Source organism: Notechis scutatus, chromosome 1, assembly GCF_049901735.1.
Source record: "Notechis scutatus isolate UNSWTSFEM ecotype Mainland chromosome 1, rNotScu1.2, whole genome shotgun sequence".
NCBI lineage: Eukaryota > Metazoa > Chordata > Lepidosauria > Squamata > Elapidae > Notechis > Notechis scutatus.
In genome coordinates this window covers 19,789,174-19,816,462 of record NC_142009.1, presented here as the reverse complement: position 1 = coordinate 19,816,462, position 27,289 = coordinate 19,789,174, and the positions used below count along the sequence as shown (strand labels likewise).

General features: G+C 36.3%; 1 protein-coding gene across 5 annotated transcripts in view; it reads right to left on the bottom strand.

The window, feature by feature from the left end:
* Window positions 1-91: 91 nt before the first annotated feature.
* RABEP1 (rabaptin, RAB GTPase binding effector protein 1) overlaps window positions 92-27,289 on the bottom strand; it is a 57,507-nt gene continuing 30,309 nt past the window's right edge. For 3 of the 5 annotated variants that reach the window (XM_026672418.2, XM_087957696.1, XM_087957733.1), the window contains 16 exons: window positions 25,305-25,508; window positions 24,169-24,329; window positions 21,936-22,055; window positions 19,650-19,785; window positions 16,756-16,934; window positions 15,568-15,693; window positions 12,903-13,367; window positions 12,619-12,723; window positions 10,300-10,416; window positions 8,966-9,064; window positions 6,473-6,613; window positions 5,194-5,383; window positions 4,998-5,053; window positions 4,181-4,279; window positions 3,589-3,705; window positions 92-2,890 (listed from right to left, as the gene is read on the bottom strand). In XM_026672418.2, the coding sequence (XP_026528203.2) occupies window positions 2,789-2,890; window positions 3,589-3,705; window positions 4,181-4,279; window positions 4,998-5,053; window positions 5,194-5,383; window positions 6,473-6,613; window positions 8,966-9,064; window positions 10,300-10,416; window positions 12,619-12,723; window positions 12,903-13,367; window positions 15,568-15,693; window positions 16,756-16,934; window positions 19,650-19,785; window positions 21,936-22,055; window positions 24,169-24,329; window positions 25,305-25,508 (2,417 nt within the window). In that variant the 3' untranslated portion in view covers window positions 92-2,788. The remainder of the gene's footprint in view (window positions 2,891-3,588; window positions 3,706-4,180; window positions 4,280-4,997; window positions 5,054-5,193; window positions 5,384-6,472; window positions 6,614-8,965; window positions 9,065-10,299; window positions 10,417-12,618; window positions 12,724-12,902; window positions 13,368-15,567; window positions 15,694-16,755; window positions 16,935-19,649; window positions 19,786-21,935; window positions 22,056-24,168; window positions 24,330-25,304; window positions 25,509-27,289) is intronic. The other 2 variants (XM_087957725.1, XM_087957714.1) reach the window with 1 other exon arrangement.

Sequence of the window (27,289 nt, the reverse complement as noted above, 5' to 3'; positions counted from 1 at the left end):
TTCCATATAGATCATTTTCTGAGCTAACTGTATGGACCCTTCTTAAATCATCAATACAATACAGTTAAATAGAAAGAAGGTATGAAAAGAATTGCAAGACTTTTCTCCTTTAATTTGGAACACTTTTGCAGGATACACCTCCAATACAGTTAACAAATGGTTACATTTTTTTAATTCAATAGACAGGATAATTTTACATCCACAATTTCACAGGACACCAGTGGCTTTTGCTGGAATGCAATATAATTCCAAAAGTGTGGAATTTGAAGGCTAGTTTTTTTTAAGTAAGGGGCTTTATAGATTACTTACCCATCTCCCACCCTTATCCTTGGCCACACTGTGTTGTTAGAAGCAATATAGTTATGCCATAGCAATACAAAAGTGAAAGTAAACCATTTGACATGTTGGAAGAACCTATTGTGCACTTATTAAGACTGTACAAGTCTTCCAGTAATTCTTTGACCTTTTAGTATACATTTTGCATACAAAAGGACTGTACAAGTATACAGACCAGAGCCAGCCTCAACTGTTCTTTCCTCTCATTTTGCACACAATCCCTATTTAAATCCGTACTGGTCACTGCATTATGCCTATTTGTAGTAGCTAAGCCTTTGAATGAGAGAACTGAAAACTAATGGCATAAATTAATTATTCCTTTACATTAAAAAAAGTCAGAGTCATACAGCCTTTTTAAAAAAAAGTTAATTATGAAAGCAATTCATTTTCAAGATCAATTGAAAAATGGGGATTTCCTGCCATTAAAACAAATTTTCCCTTTTTTAAACATTTGTGTGAACTAGCAGCATATTATTCTCAGGTTTGTAGAGGTTACAGTATTACATTGTCAATATTTGTTTAATTATATGTATAAATTTTAAATGTAGTAAAACAGATCTATCTTCCCTGCGTTCTCTTCCAAATCGTTTCTTTCCCCAATGATTCTGAAATACTTCAGCAAATGCTTTTTGATTTTGTACCAGTTACATAGTTAGAACTTACATGGAATCAAGTTGCCCCCTCTCTTCCTCCTCACCTCAATTACTATCCAGAAAACTTGAAACAGATAAACTCAGTTGATGGTCTTTGCCCACCCAAAAAGTAAAATAGAGTGATAGCTTTCTTTCAACAATGGGGAGGTATTCAAACTGCTCACACCCATCTACAAACTAGATATTGAATCAATACTTGCTTGTTCAAGAAGCAAGTAATAATAAACATGATTCAATTACATTGATTCTGGTCTAGAAAATGAATGTCATAAGTGATAGTTGCTCTCTTGGTAGCAGGTGTGGAAAAATTGGGAATGAACAGTTGCTTGCAACTCCATTAGCCCATTTCAACATTCATCTGTTCAACTATTGCCTGACCACAAGAATAAAAATCCAATAGAAATACAGATTAAACACATTTTATCTACTTTACACTCATTCTATTTAAAACAGTTCCTAGGAGTTTATAAGCTCTTATTGGAACCCAGGTAATCATGCAGCCCCCTGACTGGAAAAAAATATTTTAAATTGAGAAGCATCTTCCTTTTCCCTCAGAGTTGGATCACAGCAAATCAATTGCATTTGGGTTCTGGAACCCTTCTATTACGGAGTTTAATGCACCTTGCATGTTCTGATTTTATGCCTACAACAAGATTTTCCAAACCTGTATCATGAGCTTTTCAAGAGAAGCATTCCGTCCAAGCATAAACATAACTGCAGCTTCACAAACATTTCCTATCTGAGGTGTTGCAGCATTATCTTAAATGTATAATTTTAAACCCAATCTTTAAACAAATACATACAAAGCTAAAGGCCTTCTAGAATCTGGGTAGAGATTTGCAAAACACCTCTGTACTATAAGGATGATAAGGCTTTAAGTTTTTTATGCCATGGTAATCAAATGTGTATTGATAAATCTGACTAATTCAACTCCACGTATTTCAGTGAGAAAAGTGTAATGCTGAATCCAGCCATATGTTGATGTTGTGCAATGCAGCTTTTTTTTGGGGGGGGGGAGGGGGGGAGGGAGTAAGGCAAGATACTGAAGCAATTTATTTTGATTTGCTTTTTTTCCTATGAAGATTAACCTTCACTTCCCTGACTTTTGTGTCTTATGAATTTATTTCCCCATTCTAATTATCCATTTCCCCCCTATGCCTTAGGTTCTTTTTGGAAAATTTGCAGCCTTCTCTCTAATCCTCTTCTTAGTCCATATTCTGTCCATGTTTTTAGTTGGGGCTCTTCCAGCACAACATTCAAGGTACAAAAAATGTACTGAGCTAGAAAAACCCAAAACCCGGTGTCCTGCAAATAAATTCATATTTTAATATAAAATATTAATACAATATACTATTTTCCCCTTCTGCCCAACTTGCTAGTGTAACTTCACTCCAAAAGATTTGGGGTAGGATGGGAGGAGATGATTTTCAGCAATTACTTTCATCACAGTATTTTAACAGGGTATGGATGAGAGGGAGGGAGGGAGGGAATGCTGTATTCCAGGATCACATGGGTGGGGGGGGGGGGGCAGGAGGATGAAGGTAGATGAGTTATATGGAGAAGTCCAACTACACTGAAGGCAGACACCCTGCAGGATCCTGCCAATCTTCTCTGTGTGAAACTTTCTTCCCGCCCACAAAACCTTCCTCTCCCTCCCAGAAACACAACCTGGACCATGGCTCTTGTGTCATCTTCTGCTCTTTCAGTTAGAATTAAATAATTATTAAAGGTTTTGCTATAAAGAGGGTTTTTTAAAAAAACACCAAAATGTAGCTTTGCAGCTTTTGCTACCAAGGCTGTCATGTTTCAGGTAGTTGATTAATGTCAGTCAGTTTTGTATCATTGAGGATTGCACGAATTCTCTCCAGGGAATCTGCCTGCCGGATCCGTTCCAACTGGACCTGAGCAAAAATGAGCAACACATAACATTAACCGAATGACTATCTGTAAGGGGATTGAGTTTCTCTTAGTTATAAAGTTTAAAGTTCTGCAGGTTTATTTATCAATAAACACATAGGCAGAGGTCCTGGGTATGTTTAGCCTGGAAACTGTAAGATTACAGAGAGACATGAAAACAGTCTTCAAAAATCTAGAAGCTGGGGAGTAATTAATTCAGAGTGGTTTCAGAAGGCAGGACAAGGAACAATTGTTTACAGTTAAGGAGGAAAATCTGGGTTGGCTCTCAGGAAACATTTCCAAAGGGCAAGGGCTGTTCCCAAAATGTAACAGACTGCCTAGGAAGGGGGTGGATTTTCCTCTGTTGGAAATTAAACAGCCTGAATAGATAGTAGATTCTGCACCAGGCAAGGAGCTGACCTGGATAAGCTCCAAGATCACTTCCTACGCTTACATTCTAGAATTCTCAAAGAGAAAAAAAAAAGATTTCTCCCCTGAGCATGAAATAACTCTATGGAAGGACAAAATTTAGCAAGACCTATTTTACTCATTATTTGTGGGAACAACCTGTGGCCTTGGAAAGTAGGAGCAACCAAGTAGAGCAAGAATAGGACAAACATCAGAGAGAAACCTAATTCTGGTGGCTAGAAAAATCCAAGAATTGACACTTTTCACTGCCTTCATTCCCAAGTGATCATCTCACCTGAAGGGTCTGAGAAAGCTTAACAAAATCTCTCTGTACTTGCTCACTGACATCCAATTCTGTCTGAAGCCGTTGAGCTTTGTTCTTTTCCTCGAACATCATATGTTCTAAGTTAGCCTGGGAAAGGAAACAGCAATGATTTCTGCATCTTGGAGATATGGGTGGTGGTGGTGGTGGTGTGTGGCTTATAAATGTAGCTTCATGATGGCCTTCCTAGTCAGAGAAGACTGGAAGGGTTTTAGGAAAGGAGGGATCTCTTACCACCTGTACTGCACTATTTCAAGGTAATTTATCCAAACCGCATCTCTACGTGCATGAAATTGCATTTGCTTGTTCTCCTTTTCTACCCTCCATATTGCACTGAATCTAATTTGCTGTCGGTCTGTCTGTTCCCTGTATTCCTTTCAAATGTCTTTGGATTTTGTTGATTTCAGAAATACAGGATTGATCCCATTCAAGTCCCTTCTTTTGTGAACTGTTTGTTACAATGACAAATAGTTCCTCTACCAATGACTAGGCTTGAGCACTATCAGCCCCCTTCCCATTATAGCAATTCAGTGCCATTTAATGTCAGTCATACAAAATTACTTACCTTTGTGGCAATTTCCTTTTTCAGCTGTTCTTCCAGATCATTTTCTCTCTCTTCAAAGTTTTCTAACTGCTGTATCTTTTCTTTCAAGTTGGATTCCAACTGTGAAAATGGAAGAATGTATTGAATGGGCTAAAAGCTCTCCAGTGCTAACCAACCACTTAGGGCTCTTCTACAGCCTATCCATTTTTGCTTTGTAAAATCTTTTGTGGAATTATTTAAACTTCTCCCTTATTGAAAGCAAACACTGAAGCTATCACCAATTATTTTAATCTCTTCTGCTGCTCAGAAGTTCCTGACACCATCTGTTTTCTGACTACTTGTTTTGCCAGTGTGATGTCAGGATATACACAGAGAAAGCAGTTTTATGCCAGGTATACATAAAAATCTGAGAACAGCATTAATTAGTCCTTTGACATGTACCTTACTACTATTATTCCAAAGTAGTTTATGGCCTTGAATATGGTTCTCAATTTTAGGCAGAAACTTTATCATGAAAAGAGGGGAACAAGCATGAAGAACCACTATTTTGATGGTCTCATTTAAATGCTTTCAAAATGTATTTTGCCCCTCTGTTAGCAGTTCTTTTTTATACCCAGAAAAAAAACATAACTAGGAAGGAAGATGTACAACATTTCCTCCACACCTAACAATTTAGAATAACCGCAGTACTAAATAAAGAATTATTCTCTGTTTGAGACAGATATGAAGACCTTTGAATAGGAGACCCGTGTAATCCAAAGTACACAGAGGGAACATCAAAGGGTTTTTGCCATGGTATACTGTACTGAGCACCTCCCAAAATCTTTAGATAAGTTACCTGGTCTTTATTCACTCTTATTTGCTCCAATTCTGTTTTTAGACTGGATGCAGCAGCTGTTAAAAATGGGGAAAGGTTTTAATTTCATTTATGGACTCATATTCAGCTCAGATTAACTAGGGAGGGACTAGTAAATTAGGAAGGCAAGTGGAGTTCCCTGAAAGATGCTTAAATATAAAGAGAGCCCTAGTCTCACCTATTTCCTCTTTGCAATTTTCTATTTCTAGCTGCAAAGTCTCTTCTATGTTCTCTTTTAAACATTGTTCGGCTTGAATCTGTTCTTTTAAAAATAAAATTTCTGCCTTCAGTTTTTCTTCCAGATGATCAGCTGCAGTTCGTACACGAATAATGTCTTCACGATACTTGAGGACCAATTCACGGAGTCCCTGAAACAAAGGCTTATATATATATATATATCAAACTGTCTTCCCGCATGCATATACCATCATGTAATAAACTGTAAGGGGACTTTGATTGGAAACTGATTTTGAAAAGGACAAAAGGGAAAGATACAAAAGGGGAAACAGTAGTCTTGAACACTTTAAAATATAATAATTCCAAGTCTAGAGAATTCTCTAGATTCTTCAGGTTTTTTTTTTAAGGGTAAGGAGAGGCAGGAATTTAACACTAAAAAATATTCCATAGTAATTTTAAATTAACACCTTTGTTAATTTAATGTCTAACACAAGAGCAAGTTCCTGAGCCCATGGGCAACATTGGGGCTGTCAGTTATCAGAAAGGTGTTTTTAAGGCCAGCAGCTTATGTAATTTGGGGCCTAATATAATTGTCTCAACCTTATTCCCTCCAGATATGTAACCTATATAAGTTAACAGCTGGAGGGACTCAGGTTAAGGATGACTGGAAAAACAAGGGGAGTTATAATAATTACCAAGCGGTAAAGTCATATTGTTTTCTTCTATTAATCCATTTACTACAAATGCCGAGCAACAATTCCAGACTGTAACAATTTCAGAGAGTCCTGCTTAGAATGTTGTTTGAAAATATATTACCACAATTGCGTAATAAGATATCTTCCTTGATGTCAAATGCTTCCAAGCAGAAATGGGAGGAACTTAACTTATAAAGTGTATGATTTGAAGCTAAATAACTAAGAAACACTCTTTTTTTCTTATGAAACAAAAAGATAAGATAATAACAAAGTATTGTACAGGCGGCTTTAGAGTGAAAAAAATAGTGATTGTTCAAGATATACTGGAAATTATCTAGTTTAAGACAGATAAACACCAAAGCATAACCATAGATAGGGTCGCAGTTTTTACTAATTTAAGATTTCAGTTTAGATAAATATTATAATCAACATGTGGATCTACTCACATAAATTACTAGAAACAAGTTTCTTTTTCTAATCTTAAAAAAGTGATAGCCATTATTCCTAAACTTTAATTGCAAGAATGTCTTACCCAATATTATGCCCGAAATGGATCTGTTTAAAATTAACCAAGAGGTATCTTACCTCTCCAGTTTCTGGAAGTATAAAGTCCTCGGCTTGCTGTAAAGACATGTGCAGACAATGTTTTCCTTGAAGGCTTTCGTTATCCTTCTGGAGCCTTACCAATTCCTCTGAAACGAGCTCTCGTGATCGCATCAGGACAACCTCCAGCAAACAAAGAAAGAATTAAACCCTAAAAAGTCAGCTCTTCAGATTAACTCACATTTCATTCTTAATAGGGTGGAACTAGGTAGTGGACAAGACAGGAAAAAATACCAATATGAAAAATATCCTTGCTCACCATGACTTTCTGCCCACAACTTATTAAATATGTGAGTTGTGAAATTTTCAACTAAAATACTAAAAAAAGGGATTGGTTAAATGATACAGCCAGCATGTAAGGTTATTCAACTCAAAACAAACATAAGCATTCTGTAAAAACACATAAACCCAGTTAAAGAAATCCGTTTGCCTACCATGTCCTTGAAGAGAAAGAGCTGGAGAGGAGAACCAACTAAAGCAGGACTGTCAAACTCCCGGCCTGTGGCCAGATGCATCACGTGCTGGCCACCCCCACCCCCGGGTTTAGTGAAGGGGGGGCAGTCCCGATATGTCACGTGACGCTGCTGTAATGTGAGTTTGACACCCCTGAAGGTTACACCTTTGATTTTCAGAAATCACTTCCCAAACACTGACTGGATGCTGACCAGCTCACATCTACTGCTGCCAAAAGTCTAGCCAGTACCTTCGTGGCACAATGACTTATGGGATAGTAAGCATTTCCTGAAGAAACTAAGTAGAGATTCTGCATTTACAAATAATTTGGCCCACTTAACCCAACTGTGATTTGTTGAAATCACTAATAGCTGACTGGGTTCAGTTGTTTAGCAAGGCCTTAGCAATTTTAACATTCTAGGAGTAAATTAGCCACATCAGATACAATTCTACAATAATTCATAATTATCTAACTTTAAACAGAACAAACACAAGAATCTACAGTACATTAAGTAAAAGAAGTTTGGAATGTACAGTTCTAGGAAAAAGAATAACTGAAAAACTGGCTGCATAAATAAAAATACAGACCCCCTCCAGGGACACATGATTTCCTCCAAAATACTGAAGAAAAATAGATCAACTGATTAGGAAGCCGGCCAAACTATTTAGAGCTTATTCTTACCACTTTTAAGCTGCTATTTCACAGACAGCACAGCTAATAAGACCACGAGGAGCTTATAGGAAACCCATCCAACTGAAATTCAGACCTAACCTTTGTCCCAATCTACCTTCCTGACTATATTTCTGGGCTTGCATCCATAATGACATATCCCCAAGGTCTCTTATCAAGTATCATTCTGATCAATTGTATTACTTTCTGTTCAACATTTTCCTAAATCTCATTCTGGCCCATTGAGACAAAGTGGTCTTCCACCATTTAGATAAGCTGGAAAAGAAACACATATCCGTTCTGTGTTATCTAGACAATAGAGCAATCCTCTTCTAGGTCCCAGCTTCGAAAAGTACAGGGGGCCCTTGTTCAACATTGTAAGAAGGGTCATCTGAACCACCATAAAACCAAAACCATGACATTCTTCGTAAATACTATCCTAGTGTACAAGTAGGAACAAAAGAAAGCAGTTCTGGTGCTTCACATTTATTTTATTTATTTAGTAGACTGGAATAGTACTGGATTTTGTATAATTCAAGGTGGTGTATATAATGTTTCTGTCTCCTATTTTTCCCACAATAACCTTGTGAGTAGGTTAGGCCTAAGAGCAGCCACAATGTATATTTGAAAACAGGCAGCATGGTGGCCACAGCATCGTGAACATGAACATTGTGACTGCCACTTCTATACACTTGCCACAATTTTACACAATACTCTTATCTTGCCTGTGTTGACATCCCTGTAGATGCCATTGGGACCTGAGTTCATCTTGCAGGACAGACATCACCAGAAAATGGCCAAACTAACATCATTTGGGTTCCCCTCCCCTATTTACTGTCAAGCATATCAGTATGTTCCTTAAACAGTACATAGTTGATGCAGAGTGCCAAATTGGGTTAGGGCAGGTGCCAAATTTTTCCTTCATAAACAGCATAAGGTAATTCCAGCTACAGACCTTAATCACAGAAGGTCTCTAACCTGTTAGAGGTGTATTGAAGAGAAGATATAGAAAGACTCCCTTCCCAGAAGATCTGTGAACCTTGTTGGTTCATTGGCTATTCTTATGAACCAATTTGTGTGTTTCATAGAGCATATGAGAGGTTTTGCTCTTCAAATAAGGACAAGAAGAAACAGATACATTCTGTGCAGACTTTTGAGAGCAAAACCAACTAGAATATCCTAAACTGTCCTCCATACTCAGCTAGAAATGGACAGTACCCACGAGTGATACTTGTCTATAGAAAAAAATGGAATAATTACACATAATATAAAACAATAAAACTATAATAATATGTAGAATAAACAACAAATATATTCAAATATGTATATTAAAATAATTCTTCACTGTTTACCATTTGATCTTGGACATTTCTTTTAGCTTGAGAAAATGCCTGCTGTAATTCATTAAGTAAGGCATCAGATTCCTGAGCTCTAGCAGTAAGTGATGAAATCTGTCAAAAAGAAGGGGAGAAATATGAATAAATTATACACACACACACCTTGAATGCAAAATGGCATAATATAACAGGTATTTTTTTAAAAATTCCTAACTTTTTAGCAGAATTATTTTCATTTTTTCCCTTACAGAGTTCCATGCTGAAATCTCAGTAACAATGGGGCAAGTGCTCCAAAATACTTGAAGGTAGTCTCCAAATTGACAGTCTGCCTCTGGTGATTTCACATGCATGTACATGTAGCCCTCAACTTATGACCACAAGTGAAACCAGACTCTCGGTCGTTGAGCAAAGCCCACAATCCTGGCACTCCCAATTGCATCTGTAAAACAATCTCCCAGTGGATGTGCTGAAGGTTTTCCTTGCCCCTCACGGGGCTCCTGAATGGAGCTGAACTCTTCAAGATGTCAACTCTATTCCTGAAGCCACTCAAAGAATTTCAACTTTCCTCTATCCCCTCCACTTGCAACCTTTCCTGCCAGCTTCCGCATTGACCCTCTGGAAAAGCTGCTAGAGAAGATTGCAAATGGTGATCACATGATCGCAGGGCACTTGATAAAAAGCTGGCTGATTGTCAAGCACCTGAAATCTAGTCATGTGACTGTGAGGGAGGGGCCAACATTTTACGATGGCTGGAAGTAAACACCTTTTCCGAGGCCATTGTAACTTTGAATGTTAAACAACCAGTTGTAAGTTGAGGACCATCTGCAGAATTTTTAAAAAATCAACAATACAGAATTGGCTTATCACCGCTGCCTCCTGGGATGTTTCTTTAATTCCCAAACTATACTAGCAATATTATACTAATCGTATTAGTTATGATTAGTATACTAATCACCAAGAACCATGATGGCACAGTATTGCAGGCTAATGCAGTATTGCAGGCTAATTCTTCTGATTGCGGACTGTCCGCAGTCAGATTCTTACCAGCTCAAGATTGACTCAGCCTTCCATCCTTCTGAGGTCGGTAAAATGAGGACTCAACTTGTTAGAAGCAATTTGCTGACTCTGTAAACCGCTTAGAGAGGGCTGTAAAGCACTGTGAAGTGGTATATAAGACTAAGTGCTATTTGATCCTGTTAACTTTACAAGATAAACATACTCTCAAATCACCTCCAGTACATTCTGCAGTACACAATTGGTATAAAAAGAATCAACCAGTTTAAATATAGGCTCTATGCAATGGTCATTCTCACTTAAGAATTTTTAGTCTTCTGTAAGATTGTCTTTACCTGACTGACTGAGTCTTCGCTACTTTGTTTCATAAATTCCTCCAGCTCCTGTTTCTCTCGTAATGTTTTTTCTAGTTGATCATTGGCCTGCCTCAACATCATTTGAAGTTTCTTCACCTACGGGGTTAGACACAATACACCATAAACATCCCTTTTCTAAATAAGGTTAATTTTTCTCCAAGACAAAATCTATGCTTATAATTTAGAAACAAGATGAAATAGATAAAGAAACCATGAAAATGAGAGTTTCACTACAGTTCATGCCCTCTTTGCTGAACCTTTTCTAACATCACAGCCATCTGATTCTTTGACCCCATAACAAAATGTTAATACCGTACTTTATCTTAAAAGGGTAGAAAGATTATCTGTTGTGTTTGATTACATTCACAAAAATACACTATTTTCTCTTTTAGCATTAATGGAAATACCATACAATTTGCTTTCATTCCCTGAAACGTATATGTTCATAACTGAACATAGAATCAAGTACCTCATCCAAATGTTTATGAAGAGACTAAATTTAAAAGCTCTATTAAATACAGTTTAAACTGTAATAAGATCACTGGAGATTAAAAAATCTGAAACTATTTTGTCTATCTGCTAGAGGGTTTATGCACAGGCTCAGGTACTATTCTTCCAGCCTCCAACTTGTACATATATTTGAGTGTGAATAAGAGGCTGAACTGAGTTTAAAGCAAACAAAGGAACCCTTCCCCAAAATTAGGTGCTCTCATTTCTCATGAAAATAAAAACAAATTTGCTATCAGCCTTATACAGAGGTGAATGGAAGGCATGTGTAAGTGACACATGAATTGTACAAGAAAATAAGCATAGTGGTATAACTGGAGAAATCATTATGTGTGGAATCAGTCCGTGCAGGGAATCAGTCTAACTCAAATCAACTTCAATAACCAAGTCTGATCTTGAAAACAAGCCCAAAGTCTTTAACAAATGAAATCCAAATCCAAATCATTCAATACTGACAGCTCAATTAAATATTGTTTAAACAAATCTGAACTGTTGTGCATAAACAGCAGATGAATGTTATTGCAAAAGTCAGGACAGAAGCAATATTTATAATAAGTTATCACAGGGATCCAGAGGTAAATCTGCCTCCAATTAATTTCTTACTCCTGTATAATAAATAATACTGAACTAATTGGTCACTGAATTAACACAAGCCGTAAGTTTGCATAAGCAGCATTAATTTATGTGTACAGAAGAAAGCATGAGAATTCATAACGTAGCAAGACAGGGATATCAAACTCAAGGCCTGCAGGCCAGATCTGGCCCGTGGGGTGCTTAAATCTGGTCCGCGGGGCCAACTTGGAAACAGCAAAAGGCCGGCCGATTGGTGCCTCTGCCACGAAAACAGAGCTTGGGAGAGCCCCAGCTCCGTTTTCACTGGCAGAGGGTTGCAGAAAGCCGGCACAGCTGAAAACAGAGCTTGGGAGCCCGTTTTTGCTGGCAGCACGCTTGGGCCACCACAGGTGCCCCCGACATGAGTGACATCGAGCTGGCCACGCCCACCCTGGCCCCCCGAGGTCAAACACAACCCTGATGTGGCCCTCAATGAAATAGAGTTTGACACCCCTGGGCTAAGAGCTAGCAATGTTGTTTCTACCCACTGCTTAAGTCTGTCTTAAGGCAGCAGCTCTTCCTTGACATGAATAGCAAGAGGCACTTCACTGAGGTCTCTACCTCAGTTGCACCCTCTGACTTGGCTATTATTGGATTAGGTATGAATATCAGCATGAATATTGCTGAGAATGAGTTCAAAGGCTAGCTCCCATAGGGCAAAGGTGTTGGAACTGGGGAATCTGCTGAGAGTTTTCTCTCTCCAATTGTTTAGTGGGTGAGTGGCTTATTCTTATTAGATGGTTTTCCTATAAATGTCTCATTTATTAGAGAGAACTTTTTTTGTATACTCTATTGGCCAAATTAGTTTTAAATATGTTGGATCCTAAGAAATCAAGTCAGAAGAGACAAAACTGGAGTAGTAACTGAAAAAGGAATAACATCTGGGGCTGCACAGAGTTTCCTTCCCGTTTTACACTAAAAGTCTCCTTGTGTTACACTAAAGCTTTTAATAGGATGAAATATTAATGGGGTGATCAATGAACATGGGTTGCCTTGTGGTTTTTACTGCATTTGATTTTATTAATGTGACATAAATTGCTGAGTTGTGAAAAGATAGGGTAGTATTGGTGCTGTAATTAGTAACTAAATAGCCCTAAGTGAAAGATGTCTTGTTTTATTTCTCATTACCTCTTGGAATCATTTCACTTTCTGCATGGTTAGAGACCAAATGGCACCCACCTGATCCCTTGTTTCAGCCTCCTGAATCTGGATGCCTTGCAACTGTTTTTCATAATTTGAACACATGTCACAGCGCCTTCCCAGCTTGTTCCCAGCATTTTGCACCTGGAGAACATAAAATCATTATTTCTCTGGAAAGCTTCATAGAAGAATATGTATAAATCCCACTGAGAGGATGGCTACAACTGTAGCAATTTTGGATAAAAATCAAGAAGTTTTCAGCCGAGAGGTATAATACACAAAACATTCCCAGATGGGAGTATACAGTGTGTATAAATGCATACCTCTTTCTGAAGGAGATTCCATTCCGTTTCACTAACTAAACGGTAACCGCTAGGAGACACATAAGCATTTTCTACACTCTGTGTGATGCTGGAGAGAAGGGATGCTGTTTCCTCCTGCTCTGGTGTCATTGCTGTGATTGCTTTTTCCTGGTCTTTGGTTAACATGAACCCACCAGGCATTTGCAGAGAGCCCAGGGAGGCAGTGTCAAAGTTCTCCGATATAGAGTCTGCCCCAACCAGTGGCCCAAAGTCAGATTCATCAAGGTTCCCAGCTGATTTGGCTTTATTGTTGTAGCCCAGACTTTTGGCTTGTAAAGATCCTGATGTTCCCAAACTGTCTGTTGACTGAGCTCTACGCAGTCCCTCTTTAAACATGTCATTGTCCGACTTGAGAGACTCTCCTGAAGACAGCAATGCATCTGTGTCAAGCGAGTGGGCTGAACCATGAGTGCTGTTGAGGTGCACCTATAATTGAAGCAGAAAAACTGTCCAACAATAGAAAACTTCCCGATATCCAGCCAATAACCCAGTCCAAAATATATAACCTGCCAATGAGTTAGGGTCTTTCCCCCTCATTTCTCTCCAAAATAAAATCTTCCTCCCCCTTTAGTGGAGTTTTCATTACTCAAAAAACTTCTTTTTTTGATACATGCTATCTCTTTATTTCTTATTTTCATCCAGATTAGGAATTTCTTATTCAGAAATCAACAGTTTGTCAGCCCCTCCACTTGCTCTGGAATAGGCTGTGCTCTTAAAAGAAACAGCTCTAAAGGAGACTAGAATGCTTCTAGATTCAGACTCTGAATAGATCAGTAGGTGGAGAATATGGCCAAAGACGCATTTGCTCAGCTACAGCCATTTGGGGAGCAGGAAGCAATTCATATTCTCTTCACATCAAACAGGTTACTGAACTATGCTCTGTTTACAGTTGTCCTTGAAGACCACACAAATGCTGCAACTAGGACAGAATGTTGCAGACTGCATTCTAATGAGGGAGATCTGATTCAACAGTATGGCCCCTGCACTGGAGATGCTACATTAATTGCTAAACAGTTTCTAAATACAATTTAGGTGCTGATAGTGACCTATCAGCAGGCTTAGGCTCTGGGAACCATCAGGATTCCTTCCTCCAAATAGAACCTGCCCATCCTGTTTGTAGCCCTTTGGAAATAAAGTTTAAGATAAATATTTTGAGGAAGAACACAATAAAATTCTCATTGGGAATTTATTGTGAAAGAACTGGCACATCTGTCTTCTATTTCAGGCTTATAGTATATCAAGCTTATAGTCTCCTAGTTTGATTTGATTGCTTATTTGTACCCTATGACTATCATTAAGTGTTGAACCTTATGATTCTTGATGAATGTATTTTATTTTTTCTTTATGTACACCGAGAGCACATGCACCAAGACAAATTCCTTGTGTGTCCAATCACACTTGGTCAATAAAGAATTCTATTCTATTCTAATTTGGAACAGTTTCTCAAATACATACCGTAATTATCAAACATCAGTGATTACTCTATTTGTAAGAGAATAGAATCCCTTGCCAAAATCGTATGCAAAGTCATATAACTTCTCCGCCTCTTTTAAACCATACTTAAAACATCTCAAAGTATTTCATGCTTATTGTTCCTTAATTAAAAGCTATCTTTTGAACCATGATTTATCATGAATCAACAATAATTTAAATTTCAAGTCAGGCTACACATTTATAGGAGATGGTGAGAAAACACACACAGTGGATCAATTGCCCCACAATAAGTAATTTTAAACATTGGTACAAAAAAAAAGAAGGAAGACTTTACTTTCAGCTGCCAATGTTGGGGCTCATATAAACCCTGCTCTTTTTGGTACAGAATTCAAAAGTGAAATACAATCTCCCCCTGACTCCCCCTCAAACTATTGCATAAAAAAATTCATTGAAGAGTGATTTTTGGACCTATTCACACAATGTGCTTAATCTGATTATTAAATTAACTATTGTCGGTTTGTACAATATACTGTACAATAAACTGGGTTGGTTCACATATTATTTATTTATTTATTTATTTAATTTAATTTAATTTATATTGCCTATTCAACAGCTTACACAATGTAAAACCATATTTAAAACAAAAAATAAAAATAAAAAACAATAAAAACTAACAAAAAGAATCAAATAAATTAATAAAGTCTAATAGAACAAAATCTGGAAAAAAAATCAACCCCCAACTCCCACCCGCCGCCCCAATGACAGCAGATCACACTAGCCATTTGATGGGCTCCATCCTGCTCGCTGGCAGAACCAGGTCTTCAGCGCCTTTCAAAAGAGTGCTAGAGTGGGGGCCATTCTAATCTCTGGGGGAATGATGTTCCAGAGAGAGGGAGCCACCACGGAGAAGGCCCTTCTTCTGGGTCCCACCAGGTGTATCTCCCTCAGGGATGGGACCTGCAACATTCCCTGCCTCCCCGCTCTAATGGGTCGGGTAGGTGTGACCGGCAAGAGATGTTCCCTCAGATAACCCAGTCCCAAGCCATGAAGGGCTTTAAAGGTGACAGCCAGCACCTTGAATTGCCAGGAAGCAAATCGGCAACCAATGCAGCTCCTGCAGGAGAGGATATCCTAAGCAAAGAAGAAGAAGCATTCCCAGTAAATAGAGCACTGTTATAATAACTAAGTTTACCTCTTCACCAGAGAATGGTGGAAGGGCTTCTTCATGAATTGTAGAACATACCACGTTTGATTCATCATCAGTGCCTTTCTCCTTCTCTTCTTTCCTTTTATGAAGTCTTCTTTGCTCTTCATCCTCCTAGGAAAAAAATTGAAAATCAAAGTGGTTTTTTTAAATCTGCAAGATAGAAAATGCTCGCTTTATTCCTCTCTCTCTCTCTCTCTCTCTCACACACACACACACACACACCCCAAAACGGCATCATTTCAGATTAATACAAATCATTCTTAAAAACCCAGACTACAATATCATTATCTTTTAGTATAATTAACATTTCAATATATCTTAACTTATAAGTTGGCTTCTTTGTGCAAAATATTAGACATCAATAATGCAAACATCAAAAGCCCATATGTAAGTACGGTTGTAGTGATGAGCTACTGTGGTGCAGTGGTTAGAGTGCAGTACTGCAGGCTACTTCTGCTGCCTGCCAGCTGCCTGCAATTTGGCAATTCAAATCTCACCAGGCTCAAGGTTGACTCAGCCTTCCATTCTTCCAAGGTGGGTAAAATGAGGACCCAGATTGGGGGGGGGGGCAATATGCTCCCTCTCCACTTAAGAGAGGGCTGTAAAGCGCTATACAAGTCTCTAAGTGCTATTGTTAGTGCTACTACAAGTGGACCTTGACTTACAACCATTTTTAGCGACCATTCGAAGTTACAACAACACTGAAAAAAGTGACTTAGGACTGATCCCCATTTGCAATCTTCTCAGCCAGCTTTTGACAAGCAAAGTCAATGGGGGAAGTCAGATTCCCTTAACAACCACATGGTTCACTTAACGACTGCAGTGATTCACTTAACAACCATGGCAAAAAAGGTCATAAATCAGGTGCAACTCACTTAGCAATTGCCTTGCTTAGCAACCGAAATTCTGGCCTCAATTGTGGTCATAAATTGAGAATTATTTATATAATTAGAGTGCACATACTTCTTCCGTTCATTCTTTGTATGCACATCCAACCTCCCAACATTTATCACAATGCATGTTAACTCCATCTAGAGATCTGATGTTATTAAGAATATGCCTCCCAAAGGTGCCTTACATACTAGAAACAAATGCTCCCTTACATCTACTTACATCTCCCTTCTTCAACTACAAGAAAATTTGGCTCCGAATCTCAGAGCTGTATTAGCTAACCTGGTCTTTTTTCTTTAGTTCTTCAACTTGCCGTAGCTGTTCTGAGGTCAGCACCATCTCCATCCATTGCATGTCCCTCATCAATAAACGCTGCGACTCCAAGAACTGGTCATTGGCCTTCTGCCACGTGTGTTTGAGCTGATTATGCTGTTGCCTTTCCTGCTCTAGTAGATGGCATACTACATGAAAATAGACAATGAATTCCAGTTTGAACTGTAGCAGTTAAGTTTGCTCACAGAGTTAATTGTGATAATATTTTGTACATGTTTAATAGCATACTGAGCAGCTAACATACACAATGATTGGAAGCAGAGTAAGCATATTGTTCAAGTAGTCCTCATTTAATGTCACAGTTTATAGTTGTTGTATGGACAGCAATCACAAGATATATAAAATAAAAAAAGAATCTTAAAAACCAAACAAGTAAAACCAAAACTATATAGCTAAAAACAACAGCAAAATTGATAATAAAGCTTTATATATTTCTAAACATAAGTAACAATACAAAACTTTCAATATATTCACACATTCAATATTTCTATCCTAACTAAAACAGAGATAAAATACAGCAAAATGAATCTTTTAATTTTTCTTCAAGACTCAGAATAACACAATAACAGAGTTGGAAGGGACCTTGGAGGTCTTCTAGTCCAACCCCCTTCTCAAGCCAGAGACATTGCTTCTTGTCCTGCCTTCAGGTGCTTTGGAAAATAGGCCCTCTCTCTTTTGAGGCAGCTCCTCAAATATTGGAACACTGACATCATGTCACCCTTAGTCCTTCTTTTCATTAAACTAGACATACCTACCCTGTTCATCATTATGTTTTAGCCTCCAGTCCCCTAATCATCTTTGTTGCTCTTCTTGGCACTCTTTCTAGTGTCTCAACATTATTTTTATATTATAATGACCACAACTGGATGCAATATTCCAACTGTGGTCTTACCAAGGCATTATAAAGTGACACACTTATAAGATCACATGATCTCCAATCTATCCCTCTATTAATGCAGTCAAGACTGCTGTGGCTTTTCTGGTGGCTGCAACACACTGCTGGCTCATATTTAAGTGACTGTCTACTCTACTAGGACTCCCAAATCCCTCTCTCAGTTACTACTATATTAAGTAAGGTACCACCTATTCTATATCTGTATATTTATAGGGGGTTTTTTTCTGCCTAAGAGTGAAACTGTATTTTTCTCACCACTGAATTTCATTTTGTTAGATAGGACCCAGTATTCAAGTCTGTTGAAATCCTTTTTTATCTTTAGCCTATATTCTGTTGGTTATTTCCACCGACTTGGTGTCATCTCCAAATATGAGTTCCCCTTCTATCTCCTTATATAAATCATTTATGAAGATATTGAAGAGTACTGGGCCTAAGAGCCTTGTGATATACTAATAGCCACTGCATATTTTTCTCCATGTAGATGCAGTTCCATTAAGGATACACACTGGTAAGAACTCTGTGTTGTTATGTTTTCAGTCAACATAATTTTCCATAGTTCTGAATGCCAAATAAAATATAGTTTATTTTCTTAAGCTGTAGCAACCACTACAACACTTGAATTCATATACTTTGTTGCACCATTAATTTGATGGGGTGTAGTTCATTTTTGATGATTTACTAAAATTGATGTAATAAGAATGTTAATTTTGAAGAGCTCAAAGCTTGATTCATCTCAAACTCAAATCAAATGTTCTCTTGACGTAAGACTTTCAAGAGAATCCATATTGAGTTCTTATGGAAGGTATGGGTAAGAAGGAACATCATTAAAGATTTATCTGATGTATAATTCTTTACATCTCCTAAAATATATGTGCATACAATATGAACTATGAGTATAGAAGGCATACTTCAGCTGGATAATCTACAGAACAGATTATGTGGAATCATTCAGCTATATAATAAAAAAGGCATTTTTAATAACAATTTTGTAAGATTCTGTCTTAACACAGGCAAATCAGATGTAAGCCCCAGAAGGATATTGATAGATAAGAAACAGTATTCCAATTTTATTCTGTCTATTCTCAGTACTCAAGAACATAAGAACTGAATTTACTACTTGATATTACTCTTACATAACCTTACCCTATTTCAACAACACTGCTTTTTTATAGCTCTTTATTAACACTGAATTAATATTCTTTATAATTACAGGTAGTCCTTGACTTATGACCACAATGGAGCAGAAAGCAAGACAGTTGTTAAGTGAATTTTTTCCCCATTTTACAAACTTTCTTCCCACAGTTGTTAAGTTAATCACTGCAGTTTTTAAATTAGTAACGTAGTTGTTCAGTGAATCTAGTTCCCCATTGACTTCCCCTTTGTCAGAAGGTCGCAAAAGGTGATCACATGATCCTGAGACCCCAGCAACTATCATAAATATGAACCAGTTGTCAAGCATCATGTGACCATAGGGATATAGCAAGAATTGTAAATGTCAAAAATGGTCATAAGTCACTTTTTCAGTGCTGTTGCAACTTTGAACAGTCACTAAACAAATGGTTGTAAGTTGAGGACTACCTGTACTATTCTCCAGAAAACTATTTGTTCAGATGTCAAATAGAGGGAAAGAAAAGTCAGAAAGAAAAAAAACCTCCACAAAGTACGAAATAGTTCCCTTAATATGCATTACATATTTTAGAAAAATAAAACTTAACTTTATGTATGGTACACACTAATTGTAAATTAAAGACTAGCTTCTGGTTCGTATGAAGCTTCCTTCTTTCCTTGGATTGTGAGCTCTAAGAGTTATTTTTTCAATATGAGAAGACATTACACTGCATTTAGTAGCATATTATGGGCATACAACTTAGCTTGAGCATGTAGTTGCATGTTCTAAATCTAATTAAATTATTATTTTCATATTTTTAGCCCAGAAAAAAATCCATACCTTCATGAAGTTCTTTCCGTAATTTTTCTGCATCTTCTTGCAAAACAGACTTTTGAGTGTTCAAAACAGCCACATACATTTCTAGATCTGTCCTACAGGATTTCTCGGCTTCCAAGTAGTGATTCAGTTCTTTAACCTGAAAAACATACAGAGAAGCAAAAGTTAATGGTTAGCATAGATATTTATCAAGTATATTTCTAAGCATGTTAGAAAAAGTAGTTAGTCAGCAACTGTTATACTGACATAACAGCAATACCTAGGTCTTGTATATTACCCATATTGGTGCTTAAATGTTTGTGAATAAATTTTCAGTATTTCTGTATAAATACAGTATGTTCTAAAACATGGCCTGTTCTTCACACAAGTCCTAAAACTAGATCAACAGTACTCAATGAAATAATTGTCAAAAACATTATGTTTGTTCATTGATTTATTCAGGAAAATCATTCAAAGGTATGATATCTGTTGTTCTCCTTATTGCTAGACTAGAAAAAGACAAGCATGGTTTCAGAACTTAAATAAGAAACATTGATAATTTGCACTGCATGGTAATAGCTGAAATACACTTCTCTGATAGCTAAAAATGAAAAAATGAAAGTGAGATTAAATATGAAATCGAAAATAGTGATAACAGTTAGAGCAACCAGAATTAGGATTGACAAGGAAGATATTGGAATAATGTTTAAAATCTGTCTTCTGGGATCAACTATTAACAGTAAAGAAATCAGCAACCAAGAAATATGCCGTAGATTAGTATCTGGTAAGGTAATACAAAGGCCTCAGAAAAAATATTCCTTGACGTGTTGATACATACAAAGTTCAGAATTATATCCTTAATTGTTTTCCCTGTGACAGTCTATGAAAGTGAATGTTGGATTTTGAAAAATACAGAAAGAGTATTCACTTTTTCAAAGTTGATATTGGAGAAGATTCTCAGGAATACTGTGGATAGCAGGGAAGACAAACAAATGGATCACAGATCAATCCAAGTTGTCACTGGAGACACAAATAAGCAGGCTGAAATTGTATCTTAGACCCACAATGTAAGGAGAAGCTCTTTTGAGGAATATATGGTGTTGGGGAAGAAAAGAAGAAAACCAGCAGTAAGATGGATGAACCTGAATACAGTGGTAACAGGTGCAATATTGAACAGCCTGAAGGGCCAGTTGGGGCAGATTATCCTACATGATCATGAATGAATGAATGAATGAATGGAAGTTGGTGTCTTATTTTACTTCTAATTAATTTCCTATTTTTTAAAAAATACAAAAGGTTGCTTACTTTAAGAACCTTTAACCCATACTTTAGACTCTAAAACGTGTATTGCAAGTTATATAAAGGCCTTATATGTATATAAGTATAATAATGTATAATTAAGACAAGTGAGAATTTTAAGATGACAGCTGTTTGCTTGACTGGTATCTTCTGCTTCAGTTTCATAAGTTAATAGCATGCAAAGAACTGTGTGGGGAGGATCTTGAAATGTCTCCACTACAGTATTTGTGAAAAGGTCAACTCTACAGTGAAAAAGATAATGAACGCTGCTTCCTTATCTTTTAATATTCACTTGCTAAACAAGTTCTATAATCCTCTGCTGAAAGCAAATATTAAAAGTTATTAAGAAAAAAGGAATGATGTACCTGGGATATCTTGAATATTAAACAGCAGAACTGCTATTAGTTTATTAGAAAGAAGATGCTATAGGAAATAAAACCTGTCACAAAATACCACTTAAAGGCAATCATTTTCTCTATTCATGTAATATGCAAAATTCCAAGGGAATATTGCAATATGTTGATAAAAAGCAGAGGGAGGGAGAAAGATTTTAAGTGCGGTATCAGTTTTCTCAAAACATAGTATATTTTTTAAATGCCATATATATATACTTAGCTTATTAGGATTGAATGTGAGGCCCAGGCATTCAAATCTTCACTGAGTTTTAACATTCTCTAGTAAACATCTGTTTTCCTAGTAAATTTAAAATGTATTCAACAAGATACAGATGAAGCAAAGCTACAGTTCTGAGTTTTGAAGAAAGCAGTAATGCCATGGCATGGACAGGGTTGAAGGAGAAGGATAAGAGATAATTGTATTTTTAAATATATTTATAATGCTTAGTGACAATACTTTGCTTACAGAAATCTCCTATGGTGTCACCATGTTTCCTGTCCAAAAGAGCATGAAAAATGGCATGCTACAAAGCAAAGAAACAATATGTAGTGTTGATAGATCGGTAATTATTATACTCTTCCTCAGCACTTATTGTTATTATGTTGTTTTGCTCACCTTTGAAGCTTCCAGCTCTTTTATTCTTTCTTCAGCTTCAGTCAGTTTATCCTTTAAAGTTGCAATCTCCTTCTCCATGGGCATCACAACTGAACGAAGTTTTTCGGCATCTTCTTGAGCCTGAAATCAATATTAAATGATACAATAACTTCATTTGTGACCTGATTTCAGTCACCAGTCTAGTGACTGAATCCTAACAGAATCTCAGTACTGTATCAGTTTTAGGTAACAGATTTCTTGTGTGCTGAATGTATAAAAGACACACTGATACACATTGACAATTTCAAAGCTACTTGGGTTTCAATTAGAACAGATTGTTCCACTTACTTACAATTGGTGTTTCAATATAATGCTATATAAGTAACTCAAGCAAAAAATAGAGAAAACTTTTTCAAGAAAATCATACAAATGTAAGAACAAGATGGGATGTTATGAAGACAGTATTAAAAAGTGAGTGTATAAACCAGGTTAGCATGATAAAAAAATATCAGCATAAAAGACCAGTTAGCTTTATTTAGAAATTAATAATTTATTAGTAAATTGTAACAGAACTTAATCAGATTGTTTTTTTTCTTTTACAAAGAAACAGTAAATCAAAAGAGAGTTTAATGGTTTGGAGACAGATAAAATGTCCTCTCAGATTATTTTTGCCAAGAGTAATTTTACTACAAACATGTAATGAAAATTCTAGAATACTGTACTGGCAAATAAATTGAAAAAAGCTAATGAGAAAAATAAATAAGTGGAATTAAAAATAGCAAAGATCAAATTGTGATCAAAATTAAAGGTATAAGTGAACAATTCAAAATTTTCATCAATTATATTTCTCAAATAATCAATAAAAATCAATCAATATTTAAATAAATTAACATTCAGCTCCTGAGATATACAATTTATGGAATCTTTTTTTCTATTTCAGAAATCACTTAAGTCTTGAATATTATTTAAACTGCAAAATCTCATGGATTGTCAGGGAAATTTTATAAGGCATTTAAAGATATTTTAGTCCCTGAATTTCTATTTTTATGCAATAATTTGCATCAAGGGGAACTTTTACCCGAATCTTAGAAATGCTCTAAGATAATGTGGAATAAGAGAAAAATCTCCAGGATTTGGCATTTTATAAGCCCATCTCACTTCTCAATATGAATTATAAACTGTACACTAAATCGTTAACCAACCAACAAAAAGTGATTGTAAGTGAAATTATTCTTATGGATGGCTTTATTCCAAACTGTAATATATCTACCCCTATTAGAAAACTATGAAATATTATACAAATTGTAACATAAATAAATCTTCATTAACCACATGTTCTTTATATATATTTAAACCTTTGATTCTCTGGAAATACAATTTTTAAAATAAAAATTAGTTTAAATTTGGCAGGCTTCTATAAGTTGATCAAACTAAAGCCCAGATATGTCTTAACAACTAAGATTCAGACCCCATTATTTTAAAGAGATACCAAGTAGGGTTGTCTTTTATCACCAAAGTCTTGGCAACAGCAATTAGATCCAACAACCAGATTAAAGGGATAAAAATGGGAGACATCTTTTAAATCTCTTTGCAGATGATATGATCTTAATTCTCTCAAATACTTTTCTTCAGCTACTTATATTAAGAAGGAATTAAGATGACTTTGTAGAGGTATAAGGACAATCAGCTAATCTTCATAAATCACATTTGATGTTTATTTGTACATCCCCAAAAAGTCAAAAGGAAATTTCCACACTTTTAGGGATTCCAATAGTATATAAATCTTTAAAATATTTAGGTATCACTATTACTAAAGTACCATTAAAATCTTTACAAATAATTATATACCAATATGGAAGAAATTAAACAAGGAAATGAAAAACTAGGCTTTAAAATATTTCAATATTTTGGAAAATTTTCAATGATAAAAATTAAAAATGCTTGCATGCATAACTTTTTATTTCAATGATTCCCAGTGGTGTTTTCAGATCAGCCTTTAAGACACTGGCAGAACAATTAAATAAATAAATAAAATATATTTTGCTTTCATGCACAAAAAATGAGACTAAATAAAAGCGTTTTTATATAGAGCTCAAAGCTTAGGAACAGTGAGGCTAGGACCAGCCCAATTTGTTAAATCTACTATCAAGCGGCATATGATTCTATTTTTTATGGAACGCTGGCTGCAGAATTCTGGGAGTTGAAGCCCACCCAAGTTGCCAAGGTTGAGAAACTCTGCTCTATCCTGACTAACCTTCTTCATTTCATTCTCCAAGTTTTCCTCTTCTTGACCTTCTGAAAGTCGCCTTCTAAGCTCTGCTATTTCCCGTTCAACGTTCTCTCGATATTGATTCCACTGAGATCGCTCTTGTTCCAACCTGTGATGAAACTGGCCTTCATATTCACGGACAGTTTCTGAATAATAATAACAACAAATCATCTTTGCTGACAATCATGTTACAAGACTACCAGAAGTGAGATTCTTAAGCATATTGTTTGATTATACACCTAAAATGCACCAATCCAACAAGTCAGTCTGATAGTTTACTGGAATAAAATCTTCTAGAACAGAAAATGGCCCCTTCACTGAATCTGTACAGCTTATGATTAAATGCCAAGTTCGGAGTATGTTTTCCAAGTAAACATAGAAAATGTAGATGCTGCAGTTACACCTGAAAGATTCAAACCACATTGTTTGCTCTAGTGACAGAAATGACTATGTAAACTTTTCTACACTGGAGAATATTTCAGATATTAACAATAAGTGCAAGATGGATACAGACGTACCATAATTCCTCATGCAGTTATCAACAATTCTTTGTTTTTCAAAAATATATTCACAATTCTACATCTGATAATGAAATAGAAAATCTGTGCAGGGTATAAATCAAGAGTTACAACTAACTGCCACTATACATACATACTTTTGTATATTAAAACATTGTCAGTAACAACTGTTTTAGCCTACCCTTCTTACAAATATGGTTGTTTTTCAAATACAACTGCTTCAGGTTGGAGGAAATAAATTTATTTATTTATTAAGTATAAATCCTACTTTTAAAATAGAATATACCATTAGAAGAATCATAATTTTTATGATGTTCATTTATTTATTTTTGAAAGTCTGTCTGAACCAACTTTTAACACAAGCAGGATAGGTATTTCTAAATAACAAGAAAAAATATGAAGCCACAAAATTAACCACAGAAGATGCCAAACAATGACCTCATATATCAAATCATTCTTCTGAATCAATTTAGTGCACTTCCCTTTCTACAAGAGCTATTTGAAGCAGGCAGTTTTTCCATGCGGTGGTTTGGAGTAGCAAGCCTATGTATCGGAGATAGTATGAAACTGGCCTAACAATCCACCCATTTTTATTAGTCCTACCTTTCATTATTGCCTGCAGAGAGGCAACGTCTTCCTGCCACTGTTTCTTTACGTCATCAATAGCTTCCTGTTTAGTATTTTCAGACACTGTAGCAATGGCTTTGATGTTTTCCATTTCAGCCTGTGCTTCCATGAGCTGCTTTTGAAGTTTCTCCAGATCATCATGTGCTGCCTGCAATTCTGCATTTTGCTTCTTCAGATCCTCTTTAAAAACAATAGGGGATAGTTATATAAACATTTATTTATTTTAGAGATTCCTGGAGCCAAGGGGAGAAACCTCCCATGTATTGCTAATATTGGATTAGTTCTAAGCAAATCAGTATAAATTCTACACCCAGTTTACTACTCTAGTATTCTGTTTCCCTTCCAACTCTATGATAAGCTTGAAATATTGAAACCTATACTATTGTTTTAAAACTGCTTTTTATGATGGAATCATACTTCCTAGTATCAGAAAACAGACTTTATACTTACCACGAATTTGCCATCTTAGGATGTTATGGGGAGCATTTTTTAATTTTGAGACCACGCTCTTCTTGAACAGAGTCAAGTGTGCTTTCTGCAGGGAGAAGCTGCCCGACCTTTTCAGATTGGATTGCCCTAGAAATAACCTACCATAACCACATACCAAGCTATAGTTATAGACTTCTATGCACTCAGCTGAACACCATATCAAAAACAAAACAAAAAACCCTGCAGCCTCCTTAATATTAGAAAAAAATGCTATATTTTTGTATTGTGTGACATCAAAATGTAAAAGCCTTTTTTCTTGTTTTGTATATTCTGCTCTTGAAAGTTGATCCAGATATTATTCATAACCTCTGACAGGTAACCCAATTTGATCAACTATTTGTCTTCTAGTTTCCAGATTGCTTCCCGGAACAACTCCAAATATGGATAAAGAACAGACTTTGGAGAAGCTCTGGATAGCTACACAGCTCAGATGCCAATAGATTAATAAGAACCAAAACAACCTGCCTACTTTAACCAATGGGTGAGGCCTTCTGCTGAAGCCTTCCTCATATTCTGGAAGATTTTGGAAATCAGAGAAACTCTCAATGTAACCAAATACCCTGTTATGGAAGTTTTAGAAATATGCCACCGCTCATATGCCACTTTTCACTTTCTTCTATTAAGCCCTGTGACCTCCATTATTCTTTGCTAGGAGAAACAAGGAGACCATGATACAGAAAATAGGGGAAAATATAGAGAATATTTCTTCTAAAGGTAAGGGGACTGAAATACAAAAGATCTGAATGTCCATGGAGATTCTCAACCATCCAGGTCATGGTTGTCCCAAAGGTATTTTTCAAATTGGACTTTCTTGGGTTGTTTTTCTTGAAAACATTTCGCTTTTCATCCAAGAAGCTTCTTCAATTTTGACTGAATGGCAGGGAAGTAAGATTTCTATTCTTTGAATAGAACCAACCTTCAGAGTGCTAACAACCAGATGACTGCAAAGTATAGAAATCTTTCTATTCCCCACCATTCAGTCAGAATTGAAGAAGTTTCTTGGGTGAGAAGCGAAACATTTTCAAGGAAAAAAAAAATAAGAAAGTCCAGTTGCCTTTTGAAAAAGCACTGAGGAAAAGATCTGAAAGACACCCATGTGGGGGGACAGGCACTCCTTCAGAAAAGTAATAAACACCTTTAGGAAGAGGTACCATTTCAAAATTGAAAAGTAGCTTCTGTGAATCTTTAGAAATGTTCTCTATTTCCCTCATTACCCAAAAGTTCCTTCCATCCCAAATGGTGTAAACATTTACTTTATTTCCTACATCTTAGAGGGTAATTTGGAGAATCTTGAACATACTTATTTTTTTATTTTTCTTATATGTATCCATGTATTCATAACTATGCTTTTTCTTATACCTATTATCTTGCAAGCAATTGACAAAAAAATAAAAAATAAATAAATATTAAACATCAGAATGATTATCATTATTACTGCTCAGATTTGTTTATGAACTCATATTATGAATCCA